Source organism: Charadrius vociferus, unplaced genomic scaffold (assembly GCF_000708025.1).
Source record: "Charadrius vociferus isolate BGI_N301 unplaced genomic scaffold, ASM70802v2 scaffold103, whole genome shotgun sequence".
Lineage (NCBI taxonomy): Eukaryota > Metazoa > Chordata > Aves > Charadriiformes > Charadriidae > Charadrius > Charadrius vociferus.
In genome coordinates, this window is record NW_009648061.1 from 5065752 (window position 1) to 5083868 (window position 18117).

The 18117-nt window shown below is 38.8% G+C and overlaps 1 protein-coding gene across 1 annotated transcript in view; it reads right to left on the minus strand.

Moving 5' to 3' along the window:
- The window catches only part of ADCY2 (adenylate cyclase 2 (brain)), a 209993-nt gene that overhangs the window by 105453 nt on the left and 86423 nt on the right, over nucleotides 1-18117 (minus strand). The window contains exon 4 of the mRNA XM_009883800.1: nucleotides 16415-16564. Coding sequence (XP_009882102.1) covers nucleotides 16415-16564 — 150 coding nt within the window. The remainder of the gene's footprint in view (nucleotides 1-16414; nucleotides 16565-18117) is intronic.

Consider the following 18117-nt stretch of genomic DNA (forward strand, 5'->3'; position numbering starts at 1 on the left):
ACTCTGAAAGTAGGAAAACTACTGTGTAAAATGGAGTGGTGAGAGATCAATTTAAAAACAGCTCCAAAAGGTCTTCACATTTGAGACTTCTTTTTCTACGTTTTATAAAAACATTAGAAAGTAGGAATAAAACCTTCTATAAATTACATTTTGAAAACAGACCTAGTAGTGTCTACTCTACAATTCTGCTTCTGCTTATGAAAATCGGTTGAACATTTCAGTTATACACAAATCTATCTTTTTAAAAGGAATAAATTAAGTTCACAAAATGGGTTTCAGTAGATACGCAAGAGGTGAATGTAAAAGTCGTAAGCAGTTAAATCTGTGGGGTTTTGCTTTCTCTCTCACTTCTCATTTTCCTCTTTATTCCTTTTTGAGAAAGCATATTAAAACCAGAGGAGGCCAAAAAGAATTCATTAGTGGCTCTGGTAACGGTTTAGAAGGAAATATCAGGTTTCAGTGAAATAAGGAAAAACAGGGAGAGGAAGTTCAGGGAGGGTGTTTACTTTCACCACTACAGCATTTTGAAAAGGTTAAGCAGATTTTTATCAAGATGCCAAATTTACTTTCAGCCATAATCATACAGAAAGCTTCATATCAACCAGAGCTACCTCAAGAACTAAAGAAGCTGCAATTTTTTAGTTTGATTCCTTTACTGCTGCATTCAGACTTTTTTTTTTTTTAAATGAGAGGACATTTGTTGACAAGAAGGACAACTGTTCACATGATAATTTAGATATATACAAACATAAAATTTAGTGTTATTCAACATTCTGGTTTAAACATTAGCACAGTAACACAGATTGAATGGCTTACAGTACAACTTCCTGGCAGATTTTAAAATGCAGTTTACTGATAAACATTTTTAGGTTGAGTAGCACGTCTGAGGCATCCCAGGTTTCCTTAAAGCTATTTCATAATCTGGAAGAATAAATAAATTTAATGCTTTTAACAAAAAACTACTTGCCTCAATGTCTATATTCTTTGAAAGCTGTTGTACATAACTATGCTATAGATACATATATGCCCAAGCATCTGAGGTTGGACTTGCACCTTTTAGCTCTAACAGTAACAGTATCAGCATGCCCATACCACCTCCCTTTCCCCCCCATATAAATTGAGTACATTCCTCTCAATCTGAAAGACTATTTAAAAGAAAAAGAAAATATAACAAAACATAAAACATGGCTCTGAGAATCAGCAATGTGCACAGGCTGTGAATATCTTTCAGGGCAACACAGTTCACAGAACCTCTACTTACTAGTTGTTTTTCTTTCTCATTTCAATAAGCATCTGCATGCACTATTCTCACCAATACCTCAAATATAAAGGGGTTGCCTGAAGAGAAGCTTGGTGGCTTACAGGAAAAGACTGCCATGTTTCTAGCATTGTCTTTGAGTACAAACTGCTGAATCCAATGACCATTCCAAAGGGAATTCCCTTCTTTATAAGGGAAAACCCAAGAGAGCTTTCTGAGAAATCACACTGTATTAAAGAAGGCAAAGACATTTTGATACCCACCACGAAGAGTTCCCTCTGCTGAAGATGAATGACATCTGTGAAATAAAACCCACCAAGAATGGAACACTAGGCAGAACTTCAGTTGTGGTCAGTGTCTGACCCCACCCTAAAAACCCCAGTGTAACGGACTGGTTATGCCAGCCTCCACCTCATCTACACTTGTAGCTCAATCATCACTAAGCGCAGCTTATTTCATGAAAGGGTCAAGGAGGAACAAAGAAGCTATTGCTCAAATGATCTTCCTTTTACACTAATCAACCCCAAATTTAGATCCCACCACAAATATCAGATTTTTGTCCAGTGGAGAAACCCAAATGAGTCTCCTAAGAAAACACCCCGCAGGCAGATGAGAAAAATGTGAACTCCATCATTTTTCCAAGTGCAAGCCCAAAATAATGGTAAATGAAGTTTTCCTGATTAGATAAAGAATGGATATATTAATTCTCAAAGATATTTCGGAATCAAATGCAGAGGGACTTCCTCAAGAATTACTGAATAGTTAACACAGCAATCTAAAAAAAGTACGTTGCCATCCATAGAAACTTCACGGAGTCTTGTTCTTCTAGCCATAAGGATCTTCATTCACATCATTTAAAAACCCCAAACTGTCAGGTTCCAGATCATGAAATGCCGAGTTCCCTCCAGTTCCTTCATAAGGAGATCTATCCCAATGCCAAGTTTCACAACAGTGTGCAGAAACAGATGAAGAAAGTCCTGAAATCAGGTACCTTGTTTGTGCTGGGACAATTAAAATTATCTTAGATATGTCTTGGACAATACTCTCGGAGTGAGATGATGAGCAAAAAAGTAAACATCAGACAGTCCAACAGGAGTGGCTTTGGAGTAAGGAACAACCAGGAGATGTAAAAGAGCTGTGCGTCTAGCATGGCAACATTATCCTGTAGATCTATCGTAGCCCCTGTTTGATAGGTATTAAGGTATTCTCATGTCTCCTTCTGTCTTTGGTTTTCCTTAAATGACCTGTGATCTCACAGGTAGTCTCACCAAAGCTAGGAGGGAGCCTTCTGTGGATGGAATTTGGCAAGGCCAAAAGGAGTGAATAGTGACGGAGGAACAACGTCCCTGTTAATTTCACAGGAGACTGAACCCTTGCCTGTGATCCACAAAATAGTTTTGAAGATGTTTGTTTCTTCTGTCTAGAAGATGTCTTTAGATAAAATATCCAAGAAATAGTCAAAGTAAAATACATTTGAAGACAAGCTGATGAAGCACCATGCAAGAAACATTAGTCTCCCTAACTGTCACGGAGCAGCAACAGTAGGCTGTTCTGCAAGGGAAAGCAAGTTGGGGGCAAATTGTCACAGGAGTCCCCAGGAGTTAGGGGCCAAGAGGCAGGACTCAAGATCTCACCAGCAAAGAACTATGAAGTTGTGTTAGAAAGTCAGGGTAAGGATCATGGATTAGTGGTGGATTTGGCAGTGTTAGGTTTACAGTTGGACTCACTGAACTTAAAGGTCTTTTCCAACCTAAATGACTCTATGATCATCTCTGGAGATGGTAACCGGGATAAGTCACAGTCCAGTGATTCTAGTCAAGTATATTATGACAGGTAGGTTTGAGGTCAAGCCATAAAGTCAAGTCTGTGGCTCAGGGTCAGGGTCCAGATCAACAAGTTGGATGGCACAGGCATTACCGCAGTGCAGCTCCAATGGAGCTTAGATGGGGACCAAGGGTGAGAGCCTCAGCAAAAAGCAGCTTTGAAGGGAAAAAGTGAGGAGACCCTACTATAAATTGTTATAGCTTTCTTCATAACAGTTCTTATTAGCAAGCTGACCTTTCACACAACCAGATGAAATCCTAGAAGGTAGCAGTGTGAGCTTCTAAACTTGAAGTCTGCCACTTGGTATGTGCTTTTTGTTGAAAGTGTAAGCAAACAGTATATTTTCTAGAGTTATCTATTTTTTTCCTAGAGGTATTTCCTACAGTCTGAAGCCCTTCAGTTTCAGGGAAATGCTAAATGGAGATGAGGGTTTGGAGGGAAGAGGAAAGGAAGAAAATATTACAAAAAGAGAAAGGTAATTGATTGTTGATGTGAAAAGGGAAATAATATCTAACTAGGCCACTGACAAGGATATGAACTTCCAGAAAAATGCCCCAATTTACCCCAGTTTAGCTTAGAAGACTTAAGACAGTGAGCACACCTCTTCCCTTACAACCTGTGCACAGTAGACCAAGGAGGAAGAACACAGTGGCACATAGGGTTAAAATGTCCCCAACTTAAGATGTTTAGCACACCTGCACTGCCAATATGAATGTGCATATGGACAATCACTTGAAGAACGAAAAATATTTAGAAGAGACATAACGAATAGAAGGATTATTAACAATGCTAGAAAAAATACAGAACTATTTGCAAGCAGCAATACAGAATGTATTTAAAATACCCAGAGAGATTAATTCAGAATCAAAACACCTATTTACAATATGGAAGCCTGTATGTTGGAAAGCAGTAATTCTGGAAAGAATATAGGGTTCGTGGTACTTAACTTAAGCATTTCCCAGCATGATGCTGGTGCTAACAAGGCCAATAGACTTGTAGAAGGACTTCTTTATGGATCTTTACCTCTTTATCGTATATTCACTGAGGGCATTATTGACAACCGTGTGTTCAGATATGCTTGCAATAAAAATTATATAAGAAATCATGAATGAATTCATTAAAATGGCAGAAAAATGATCAGATTCCTGGAAAATCTTCATTACAGAGAACCCTTTTAGATGTTCAAGTTTTTTCAATATTATAAGGATGCTTATGACATGACTGAGAAATTCTGTATGTAAAAAAAAATAAGATTGGAAGAGGCCTCTGGGTTATCAAAATCTATGTGTATTTTCCATAGGCACAATATCCTGCAGACCCTACTTGTAGATAATATTTTTTAATGTAGAGAGCTGAAAAAGATATAGCAAGGATAGTTAGGACAAATAAATTTAAATAATTTTTAACTGGAAATAAAATGACAATTTAAAAATAAGACAATTAATTATGGGAATAATTAACAATTGAAAACTTTGGACTCGCTGTCAAAAGACGTTCTCTTTCTAAAAAGAACTACATTTTAGCTATTAATTTTAGGTTTTGTGATGTGGCTGACAAAATCATAGGTGGCATGACAAAAATTAACATTTGCCTGCCAGCTGTATATTTCATCAGAATTATCAGGATATCTATGAAAACGTGGCAATTAGTATCTGCTTAAACTACACATTTTACTCTTAAAACAAAGCAGCATGACTCATCGGTTTATCAGACGATGTTAGATGTAATAAATTACTGCAGATCAACACAAAGAGAAGCAGCTCAAATCTCATCTACTTCATTGCAAAATGGTAAATGACCTTTTCTCTCTATGAAGTCCTGAGGTAGGAAAAAGCATTACATGCAAGTACTGCAGTGTCTCTATTGACCTGTGCAGTAGATGCATGAGGCATTTGCTAAGTCATTCATTTCAAAATAGTGGACAATATTGCTGTCTTCGTGTAGATAACTAGACTTCCAATAACGGCATCTCTCCCCCTAACAATGAAATATAAATTCCGCGGGGTGAAAGGCACAGTTTATAACATTCCAAAACATGACAAGCCTTATTTCTACACAAGGGATCTCTCATAGCTCCTAAAAACAATTTAGCAGAGCAAAAATTGGAAAACAGCTTAAGAAAAGTGGTCTTCTGTCAATAACGTTTGTCTAGAAATTTCAAGGTCATTTCTCAGATCCCCAGAAAAGCACTGAAAGGCCAGTATACCACACTTGATGGACCTCTGGAGTCTTCCAAAGGGGTAGACTGAAAAGCTGCAGACAAAGAGGGCTAACCAACCACCCCTCTTCACGACTCCATCTTTACAGGGCAGAAGCTCCGAGGCAACTTTTGAAACAGTGAAGTATTATGAAAGAACAACTCAAGGACTTTAAACAAGATGCAGGTTGCTAATGTAGTACATGACCCATTTGCAGGCAAGGAACTGAATATCTTGCTTTACAAACAAAAGCACTGGTCTGCAAGACTCTGTACCTCCTACCACTACCCTTGGTATTGTTTTTTGATTTGCAGGTCTTGGTCATGACAAAAGCCTGGAGTATCCACTCTGTCAACACATGCTGGGCAAAGAATGTTCCATAGTCACTTTCTGAGGCTCACAACTCATAGGGAGCAGGAAATAATTTTGCCAGTAGCTATTAGATTTATTGGCTAGTCTACTGTCTTAGACCTTTTTTCAAAAAAAACACAGCAGTGTGTTTAGCACTATGAAAGCATCAATTGAACCAACATGCAGCATGAAAAGGAACGAGGAGAGGAAAAAAAGGCAATTGCAGCCACGCAAACTGAAAGCTGCCTAGTGAATTTATTGAAATGTTTGCAGCACTAAAAAAGAGAGTCAAAGAATTATAATCCAATGTGGATGTGGAAAAAGAAAAAAGCAAACATCTTGAAAATATTATATTTTTATGGCATATCCAAAGGGATCAAAACTAAATCCATCCACTTGAATGCTTTCTATATGCCTCTTACTTAAAATATCATCATATTCTTTGCCACAAATGACAGATACTTCTTTGGTAACACCACAATGAAATACTTGTTATTACCAGATAGAGAATGTATTAAACTTGTGTAGTACCTCTGCCTAAAAGAAAATACTAAAATAATTTTTTTCTTGGTTTCCTAGTGAATAATAAATGCCAGCATGAAATAGGCTACACTGAGATGCCTCCAAATACAACTGAAGTGAATGAACAGTATAGTCACTACTAAAGCAGAGTAAAAGTCAGAGATACATTTACAGCACATGTAATGATGCTATTAAGAGAATTAGTTTATTTAAAGAAGTGGAAAAATCTTTGGGGTAATCCAGTAGCTAGTGCAGAGTCACTACAAATCGTGGTTAAAGTTTCAGTTGTTCTACTAATATTGCCAGGAGAGCCCTAATTATTCTCTGTGATTTCTTTACATGCACTTAAATGCACCAATGGTTTTTCTACTCCCCTCAGAGATATTCAGAAATTAAATGTATATTCCTGAAAGTGCAAAGAATACTGTCCCATTGTAGCCACCACTTTTATGACAAACTACTCCTTAAGAATATATTTAGAAAATATAAAACTTTGCTATAAAGAGCTGAGAACCAGAGAGCTTAGCCCTGGTGCACTAGGCTTTGCAAATATACCTCTAGTAGTGAAATGGTGGTGAACTGGGACAAGCCCACAATTTCGTTCTGAATATATCTCCTTATCAGAACTGATAAAAATGTTTCAAAGACAATTCTAGATAAGAATGGTGAAGGTATAGACATCTTGGTAGAAGAGATAACAGAATACCACATCTCTCTATATATACATGTAAGTATATTATATATATAAAGTAAATATAAATATATAATCTAAATATATTAGTAAGAGTAAACAAAGACTAAAAGCACAGATACTGAAATCCCTCTACTTTGCCAACCTCTGAAGTGTTAATTTCTGATGCCGAAAATAACCGTCTTTGAACCACTGTGTATTAGGTTTGCATGGCAAGGTTTTAGTAGCAGGGAGGTACAGTGGTGGCTTCTGAGAGAAGCTGCTAAAAGCTTCCCCTATGTCTGATAGAGCCACTGCCGAAGACGGACCCGCCGCTGGAGCCCATCAGCAATAGTGGTCGCGCGTCTGGGATAACATATTTAAGAAGTGGGGAAAAAAAGCTGTGGAACAGAAAATGCAGCCAGAAGTGAGAAGATGTGAGAGCAACAGCTCTGCAGACACCAAGGTCAGTGAAGAAGGAGGGGGAGGATGTGCTCCAGGCACGGGAGCAGAGATCCCCCTGCAGTGTATGGTGAAGACCTTGGTGAGACAGGCTGTCCCCCTACAGTCCATGGAGGTCCATGGTGGAGCAGATATCCACCTGCAGCCCGTGGAGGACCCCAAACCAGAGCAGGTGGATGTGCCCAAAAGAAGCTGTGACCCTGTGGGAAGCTCGCCCTGGAGCAGGCTCCTGGCAGGACCTGTGGCCCCATGGAGAGAGGAGCCCATGCTGGAGCAGGTCTTCTGGCAGGACTGGTGACCCTGTGGGGGACCCACACTGGAATAGTCTGTTCCTGAAGGACTGCACCCCATGGAAGGGACCCATGCTGGAGCAGTTCATGAAGAACTGCAGTCCATGGGAAGGACTCACACTGGAGAAGTTCGTGGGGGACTGTCTCCCATGAGAAGGACCCTATGCTGGAGCAAGGGAAGAGTCCTCCCCCTTAGGAGGAAGGAGGGGCACAGACAACATGTGATGAACTGACCGCAACCCCCATTCCACATCCCCCTGCACCGCTTGGGGAGAGGAGGTAAGACATATCGGAAATGAAGTGAGTGAAGAAGGGAGAGGTGGGGGGAAGGTGTCTAAAGATTTAGTTTTTATTCCTCGTTTTCCTTCTCTGATTTGCTCAGTAATAAAATAAACTAATTTCCCTAAGCTGAGTCTGTTTTGCCCGTGATGGTAATAAGCGAGTGATCCCTCCCTGTCCTTATCTTGACCCACGAGCCATTCGTTACATTTTCTTTCCCTCCATCCAGCTGAAGAGGGGAGTGACAGAGCAGCTTGGCGGGCACCTGGTGTCCAGCCAGGGTCAACCCTCCACACACTGACATCAATAGAACAATATAAAAAGAATAATTGCAATTTTAAAATGATTGACCTGCAGTGCTGTTATGTACCTATCAATTTTTTTGACAAACTTAATAAAGTAAAGGTGTGACACAGTGATTTTTGAATGAAGTCTTTTTACAACACTCTTCCACATTAGAGACAAAGAATAGAAAAGCAGACAATTGAAAGTATTCTGCTTTAAGCTATTTTCCCCAGTTCCTCTTCTGCTAAATTAGGTTTCCTACGTTGTTGTAGAATGCTACTGCTAAATTTCACATGTATTTTACCTCTTTCACATGTAGCATTACACCATAATCACCAACAATGTTCATTAGAAACATTATAGGGCTCATAAATAGAAATAACAGTACTAAACAGCTGCTGTATGATGAAAAGGATAACTGAGACTGAAAAAGCAGGAAGGTATCAAAAATATTGTATTTTCACCAGCAAATTATTTTGTTATTAGCGGTATGAAATTTATCAGTGAAATGTGCTTTCTAGAACACAACATAGCTCAAAAGCTAAACTAAGACAGCTGAACTATCAACCATTAGTGCTGAAAGGAGGTTCTTAAATTTACATTTTGTACTCTTAACAAGTAACCTACTTTTTGTCAACAGTCTACACTAAATGTTTCTGTATCTGGAAGATTTTTGTACAATACTGTCAATTTTAAAGCTACCAATATGTATCAATTTGCTATTTAAAAATGCCATTTATGTGTAATGACTCAGCATGAAAATAATACAGCAGCAATTCTAAAATGGAGAATCAACAGAAGTACTTCTAAGTCTCCAGGTAGAAACCAGGAACCTTTTTAGCTGTTTCTTGAAATCAAAGATCTAGATTTTTATTGAAATATTGAACCTTGGGGGCAAATCAATTGCAGACTCTTAAATAGATATCAGAAAATATTATTCTTATTGTAATGTCATCATGCTTACGTAATCCATTTCAACTTCTTCAGCGACTGGGCAACTTGAACGTAATGAAGTGACAATGGGTACCTATGTAACCTTCAAATCTCTCAGCTTTTGATAACAAACATATACTCCTCATGCAAAATTACTATTATTCTCATCAGTAAGTTGCAGCAAAAATGGCTACATTATTTCAGGTGTTACATTTCTGTAAGCAAAGAGTCAGTATTAGAAACTTGGAAGAATTTAGGTAGTACCTGATAGGATTGTTTGTTGATATAAAAAACATTCATATGCCATTATAGGATATGATTCACAGCGATACTTACCTTTTCATTTCTCTCTATCTGAAATCACAGTATTCCTGTATTTCACAGCACTCTGCTATACGAAAGACATTAAAGAAAACTACAGACTCACTGAAATATTCGGGTTGGAAGGGACCTCTGGAGATCTATAGTCCAATATCTCGTTCCAAACAGGGCTAACTTCAAAAATAGATGAAGGGCCTCTTAGGGCCTCTGTAGCCCAGAAAATATAATTTTTACTGTGACTTCACAAGCTCTATATTCAATACAGGATCTCCAGACTGAGCTTGCCTTGGCCTGATTTTCAGCAGTCATGGCAGCAATTGCCTGGTGGCTCTGCTCTGGGGGCTCCCCGGGGCAGGGGGCTGGCACCCCTACATAGTCACTGCTGGACAAACAGCCCCTCTGGGGTGATGGGGCTGGGAGAGGGCAGCGTGCGGCTCCCAAACTTTGCCTGGGAAGCAGGGAGGAGAAGGGAGGCTGTGACGGGAAGACTTATTAATACAGGCCGAAGTGGAATAAAATTGATGAGGAAGGGGTTCCAAACCACCAGTATTTCCTCCTCCTGATGAAGAACTGGGGACACTGGCAACCTCCTGTGACACATTTGCTTACTGCTCAAGTAACATCTATATCATTCACCTTAGGACCCACAGGGACATATGATACATAACATTCAAAATCTTGTTTATGGACAAAAAGAAAATAAAGCTGATAACACACACATATATAAAGCCAAGAATTTATTGTTAATTTACATTTATTTTTGGTATAACTGAAATCTTACTAATCTAATCCAAGAATCATTATTATCCCCGCTTTAATCATTAGAGAAAAAGAAAGAACAGAAACCAAATAGAGAAATAAATACTTCTATATTAAAAAAGTGAGTGCCAATAGTAATAATACAGTTTAAATTGTTACACATACACTTCCTAGTTTCTAAACCTTCTTCTGATAAAAGGCTCATGCTTTAACTGTTCTTGTGGGTCCTAAGGTTGGTGGCTTCAGCCTGACTGTGGTGGTGAGACATTTTCAACAAGTCATCAGCATCTGGAGTCCTTTGTGAGGAGGAGTATGATACTAATGTTGACACTGATGGTTACTTCTTCCTCAATCTAGGATCTCTGAGGTAATTTTTAAATATATAATAACATGCATTTATACCTTGCTCTATCTTTGTTGGTCTGCAAGTCCATACTATATCCAGATTTAATATATATGGCATTTTAGATGTGTTAGAACTTGTTCTTTTTCCTCCTGAAAAAAACTTTTGCCCAGGTTCAGGTCTGCATTTCTTTAACTGCCCAGTGGTGAACTACCTATAGACCTGGGGTCTTCAGTGCCAAGCCTGTGCTCCATCTCCAATCATCACATGCCTGTATTCCTCTGCACTGCATTCTGTGTCTCCACTTCTTGGGACACTTCATTCTGGCTTCCACTATGACGCCAGGTCTTTATTTTTCCACATTATGTTACAGTTGTAAATATATCATTCTACACAGAATAGTTGTTCTTTACTATTAGCTTTATAATAACCATGGTTGTACCATGCCATAAGAAAAGTAAAATTAATCAGCTGCAGCCGCCATGTCATTAGAAAAATTGATTTACAGATGAAACAAGTAAAAAAAAAGCTCCAGGAAGGTAAAAAAAATTCAGACAGCCTTAACCGTGAGACTTTGCAAACTCAGTACAAAGCACATGGCAATGACAGTACCATATTGTGGGGCTACGTGGTAACAGAACACTAAGGATAATACCAGAAAAAAAGGGGATACACTAGATTTTCTGCATAACAGTTTTAGCTGTATTTACACTTTTCTGTGTTAATTAGGTAATGTGGACTGTGACTGTTATTATTATTGCAGCTGAAATACTACTAATAATTGTTTGTTGCATTTTCATTAATTGTTAAGACTTTAATTAGACTAACAATAGATTCTAAACTCTGTATTTGTAAAATGTTCCCTTTTGCCCACAACAAGAGTTGAAGCGTAACAACTTGTCCAGCTGAATCTTGAAAATCTCCTTGCATGCAGATTCCACCACTTCTCCGGGCAGCCTTTCCCAGTGCTTAACTCCCCTCTTGGGGAAGAATTGTTTACCTCCTTCCATCCAGGATTTCACAGCTCATGCCTATTCCCTCTCATCCTTTCACTTTGAGAAAACTCTGACAACATCTTCTCCATAAGCTCCTTCAAGCAGTAGGTGGATGCTAGATGTGTGTCCCCAAGCTTTTTCTTCTGTAGGCTAAACATCCCAAATTCCCTGAGCCTCATCATCTGTCATGAGCTCCAGTCCCCTAATTACCCCTGTAGCCCTCTGGTGGACTCTCTCCAGTTTCCATTTGCATACTCTATCCATCTTTTACATGGTCTGTCATGCAGAACTTGTCACTTAAGTTCTTCCTCCAAATAGGCTTTGATTCTGGTAATGACATGCAGATTAACAGAAAGGATTAACACCTCACCCATGTGTATGTGTACAAAGACGCCTGGAGTAGAAAACAGATTCTAAAATTTAAAAGACCAAAACTAGTTTTTGTTTTTCCTGCTTATTAGCCTTGAAGCTATGTGAGAAAAAAAAAGGAAAATGAGGAAGCCCTCAGAAAATCTATTCTATGTTCATGAAAATATTAGTAGGTTACATTTTAAAATGCATTAAATGAACTTACAGGAATCCACATTTTATACGTTAGTTCCAAATAATATATTTCAAATTATTCTGTTCTTTACTAACAGCCTCAAGTCTCAGAAATTTATGAGGTTTCTCTGTTTTAGATTAATTTAAAAACAATTTTGAAATATTTCAGTTCCTGTAATGAATGGTATTGCTTCACCGTGTTTCGGTGAAAAAATTAAAATCCCACTCAATGACTTGAAACCTCATTCATTTTCATCTTCTACCTGAGTGTTGTTTCTAAAACCGTCATTATACTGCCTCCTTTTCAAAGACAGCATTTTAGAGAACCCACTGAACACCAACACCTCACAAACACCTCCCTGCGATGTTGTAAGAATTTCTCAGTGTATATTCCTATGTCTCATGATGTAAAGCACCAGAAGAGAGAGAGAAGAGCAATTATGCTAACTGCTTGTCAGCGTTAAGATCTTGCACTCAGTGTTAGTGAGTCATTACCCCTACAAACTGTCAGCCAGGCTGCATCAGTGAGACAAATAACGTTATGAGAGGCTATTTTAAATATATATCTTGAAATAAGGCTACAAATTAATAGAGGCCAGAACAGTTTCCCTTTTCTCTCTTATATCCACTGAAAAGATAGAAATACTGTGTGAGAAACATCAAACCAGGCATTGAAAGTACTGCCTTTCACCACAGGAGTTCAAAAGTGATTCTCTCAACAAAGTACACTAATGGAAATAAAATCTAGAGTGTCCAGTCCTATTAAACACAGCCCTACGAAACCGCACTTCATAAAGGTGTGGTTCGTAACACGCATAAACATCTACACCTGCAGGCAAACACACATTATATATTGCAAACCCAAGCCAAGCCTAAGTATGACTCATATGCAATAAATCATATGAAATTGTAAAGGCCCTGGGAGTACTGACTGGCCTTCCTGGCCCTGACCAACATCACCTGGGCCTCCACCTGCAGCCTCTGCCCGTGGCCCAGGAGCTCCATTTCAGCTTAGTCCCTGCCCTGAGCTGTGATGTAGGAGCTGGATGTGGACCCTGTTGATCCTGGCCTGACTTCCCATGCTCACCTCGGACCTGCCTAGCAATTGCTGGACCTGACCCTGAGCTGTGGATTGACCTCCTGGCTTGCCCTCAGACCTGCCTCATCACCACAAACTTGGCTGGTGTTCTGTACTCTTGCTTGACCCTGGCTGGCAGCAATGGGTTTGCCCAGCTCACCCTGTGCTCTGGGACAGGGCCCTGACTGGTGAAGCCCCTGCCCTTCTGGGAGGTGTCATCACCCCTGGCTTCCCATCCCTTTGGGTGCAGCCAGCCTTTGCTGTGCCTTAATAGAAACAGACAGTGGTGTGGGTACAGCATGTCTGACTTATACATATGCCCTGTTTCACCAAATACTAATGTACGCTGGTCTCACTTGAAAACAATTTATTTGGTGTTTCTCTTGAGTTCTTTGGCATAATTGTTGAGTGGTAATTCAATATAGTATCTACTGATACAATCAAAATGGTATTCTCAAAAAGGCTATTCAATGACACACAAAAAAACCCAACTGAAAACAACACTTGGTTACATTTGTATGAGACTACTTTCAAATAAAATAAGAGGAAAACCATGCAATAATTTGGAACATAAATTGTACACCTTTCAAAAACAATTATAAAAGACATGATGTCCATGATCTGGACAAATTTGCAAATTTGATCTGGAGCCCTAAGCATTTAGAAGCACATCCTACGCTCTGCACTTGTATAAAAGTAGCTTGTGTTACTTCTCACTGAAGTAAATTAAATTTTTCTTGTTAAAGAGATCTAGAATCAAGGGTCATGCTACAACCTTTCACAGACTAATAAAGGCTTTGATCAAACTCGACGTTTTTTACAGTGCACCTGCTCCTACTCTTTCAGTGTATCCCAATCCTCTAAAAATAGCCAACAATATGACTTCCTCCCTGAATACTAACAACGTGGATGATCTTCTGCATCTTCTTGGCAAAACAACAGATATTTAAAAACAGACTAAAGTACATCCCCTTTTTAACTAAAGTTAGCAAACAAAGTATGCTACCAGTCATACATGTGATAATAAGGATGCGCACCTCCTTGTCTTTTTGGTTGGAAAAATGGTGACACGAGGTAAACAACATACTATGGGGTTGAGAGGATAAAGGCTAAAGAAATTGATATAAGAAGATCTGATGAGCTAATGGTTCATTGGAGATCAAAAATAGCATTAACATTCATAGAATATTTCACTTCTGTTTAGTGAGACATTGGTCCATTTGTTATTAATCTAGACCTCCAATACACTACTTCGAGTGGCGTACATGGCTTAACTAATTTGTAGACTTACTTATATCAAAACATAAATATGACAGCACATATTTATATACATATAACACATTATGTACAATGTCCTTCATTATTCTATAACAACACAATTTATCAATGAAAGATGGTTGTTGCTGCTTTCCATCTTGCTGAGCTCCAGCATATTAGAAACACAACTCCTACAAACCACAAAAAGGAAGCATCTGGCACAGATTTCCAGATATTTTTGCTTCTCTCAGTTGTCAGGTTCTCAATCATTTTTGCAAGAACTTCAGAAGAGCCAGGAAACCAAAATGACTTACTGATGTCTTTCCACAGAAATTACTAGCGTTTAGCAAAGGATACACATTTACAGAAATCATCAGCTAGCACTATGTCTGTTCTAACTACTGACAAGCAGCATCCTTACCCTTTTGAGTTCACGTACTGACAAGTGTCCAGTAACAGGCCCTCCCGATTCTGGCAGGCACTTCCTATGCCTGTAGGAAAAAGCAACCAACAGTAGAAACCTGGGCCCTTACAAATGTGCTCAGGAAACTGAGAGCTCAGGTCTCTCCTGAATAAAGAAGGCCTTGATGCCTGCTATGAGTTATGCTGTTTGATTACGGTCTGCATACATCCTTCTTGCAGCTGAGGCCTAAGCACAGGGAACAGTGTTAGCCCTCTTCTACAATGTCACCATGAGCCTAGAAGCTATCACATCAGCCCCACATCATTGGAGACTGTCCAGTCTGGAGTGATACTGCTCCCAGATACCTGGCATTGGTTGCTCCGCACTCACAAGCTGTCTCACTGGAACTAATTTGGAAATACTTTTGCCCATATTCTCAACAGATAGTAAAATGTGCATTGTGTACTATCAGTTATAAAGTCTACTGACTCACTGCACACAGCTCATGGAGGCAGAGGTGGAAACTTAGCAATGACCGCTCTTACACGACCTCCCCTGCAATAGTACCTTAAGCAGATTTTACATCTAACCATCCAGGCCTGCCTTTACTGTAAAACATTCTTCTTAAGACTACCTTAAAAGTTTTGCAGCATCTTCAGCCAGTATGCAAGCCAAGTACCCAGCAGAATAAGGCTAGCCCTCTGAACACACATCACCTGTTAAAGTCCTGGTATGGACTCTCCATTTGCTTTTTCCGAAAAAAGGTGTTGGTGATGGATCTTGAATACCTTCACTTAAAATAGCTGCAGGTATTTGTCACACAGAAAAGACAGTTAAGGTCATCTGGGACACACATGGTGTACATCTACATGCACTTTTTGTGACAACAGAAATGTGTCAGTGAAGTTGCTATTCTCTGACCCTTAACAGTTCATAGAAGTTTGAGTCTGGTGACCTTCAAAGAAAAATACACCTATCTTCTTTACTACTTGATGAACTAATTTGTATTTCAAATTCTCTTAAATGAAGCACCCATCTGTCAGGATGACAGGCACTGTACAGAACTTGCAAAGAGAAAAAGAACTATATAAAGCAATCAGAGAAGCCTTTTATTCAGCTGCTACAAGAAATGACAGATAGTCTCATTATGCAATTCCCCTAGCTCCTCTTAACATACCTGACCCCTAGAACTGTATCACATGATTCATCAGTATTGTAGTTTCAAATATTTTTGAAAAACAGTGCAGTAATATCTTCTCACATTGATCTTGCAGTATTGGTCTTGGGCACGAAGAACTGACGGTTCCCAAAGCGCACATGTACATCTAACACCTCATTCAATGTTGACAACAAAAGAGTGTGCAAACACAATCTATATAGCATTATCAACTTCCTTTATCATAAAATATTTTCATAGAACAAATGAAAGAAAACATGTATTTGACAACACAGATAATTATAATTCCTTCTTATATTCAGGTGGAAATTGTGCACAACCCTGTTCAAAAGACTTTGCATATTCCATTAAGTAACTTCCAGTAATCCAGTAAGTGTTTTTGCATTAGGAAACTGGATTATACAGTGATGAATAAGGGGATAGTGTGAAAACAGCAAACCAGACCCAGACACGGGTGTGACTTTACCTGTTGCCTCTTCTCAAATTCTAACTTGATACGGGATTTGATGCAGTTGCACGTGTCCTGATACGTCTGCTGCAGTGCAAGCTCCATGAGGTGTTTGTGGTATGCTCCTGCCAAGTTTCCGCAGATAAAAATGATTACATTTGCCAATATCTAAAGGGGTTAAAAAGAAAAAAGAAAAGAAAAAAAAAAAAAAAGAAGTGTCAGGGAATTTATATAAATAAAGTATCAGAACATAATCCTAGCCTGAAATGAAAGATCGCTGCAGTTATGCATTTTGCTTGTGTTTGACTTCTAACAAAGGTTCACCTTTCCAAAAGATTTCACAATTAGTAGCAAAATCCCATGCAATAATACCATTTTCATTTAGGATTAAATAAGAATGATAGTGAACATGTTTGCCTATTCAATGAGGTATACATTTTCTGAAAAAGAAATTCAGCTCATGTTATACATCCACTGCTGAGTATTAATTAGGTGGGATCATGATCTGCTGATGTAAAACAATAGCTAAGGCTCCTAACAACAACACCAGAAACCATGTTATTGCCATGCTTTCTTGGCAAGACATTTTCTTTCTCAGTGCCATATGATTAAGGGGTTAAAAGACTCACCTACATAAACAGCCTGAGCTGCATTTTATCTCAGCCTGACCCACTACTATCTATCACTAGGCTATAAATATTAACCATGGTGATGGTAAGCAACGTTTAAGTAGTGAGATCTGACATCTCTCTACTAGAACACACTTTCCACTGCTACCAAAACACTGCATTTTGCTAACTTACAGCATAAGATACTCACTGTACACAACACATGAACATGAGAAATAAGTTCACTTAAAGAATCCAGTTTTATTTGTTAATTTTCTGGGACATTTCAGAGAAATCCAAAAGAGGAGAGAGGCAGGCCTTTTCTGTGCTTGAACTTCAAAAAGGATAGAATACTGCGTGGTGATGCTAGCACTTGCAACTGTCCCCAGTTTATTGCTGCAAAAAGAGGTGCATTTAGACACATTTACCCATCCTAGCTCTCTCAGAGCAGAAGAAACACAGTAGAGTAACGAAACCAATTCTGAATTCAATAAAAAAGTTAATATTAAAAGGGAACTGAAGTTCAGATACAGCTGCAATCTTATCAGAGTGGGTCTGTATCTGTAATGCCCTAGTGTATCATATGGCCTGGATTACAAGTACTACATGATGTCGTACTGCTCATGGTCTGGAAGGGAAGGAGGAAGAAAGGAGGTTAAAATTCCGTTAATTCCCCACAGTTAATCTAATCATGAGGTTTAAGATAGATTTCCAGCCAGTTCATGTTTGGTTTTGGTGCACCTACATACCAGGCAATTCTTTGTGGACTGCTAGTAGTGAAAGAGCCAGAGATGTCATTACAAAAAGGCAGACAATATGTTACAGTGGTTCAGAGAAAAGATAGAAATTCTCCTATTAATAGAAATCTACCTCCTTGAGGAATACATTTTATTCACAAAAAAATACATGATGTTTTAATGCTCCTTTTATAAATGCCTACTTTAAAATGAGAGTTTTAAAAAAATGCTTTTATTTTCCTCACAGATTATAACATCATTACAGGCAATACCTTCTCCTCCCTCTTTGTCATGTCTGACATCTCATGGTTCCACAAAGCTAAAAGCAGGAACTATACAACTTTGCCACAAAAAGGATTGATGTTTTAAATTTGAT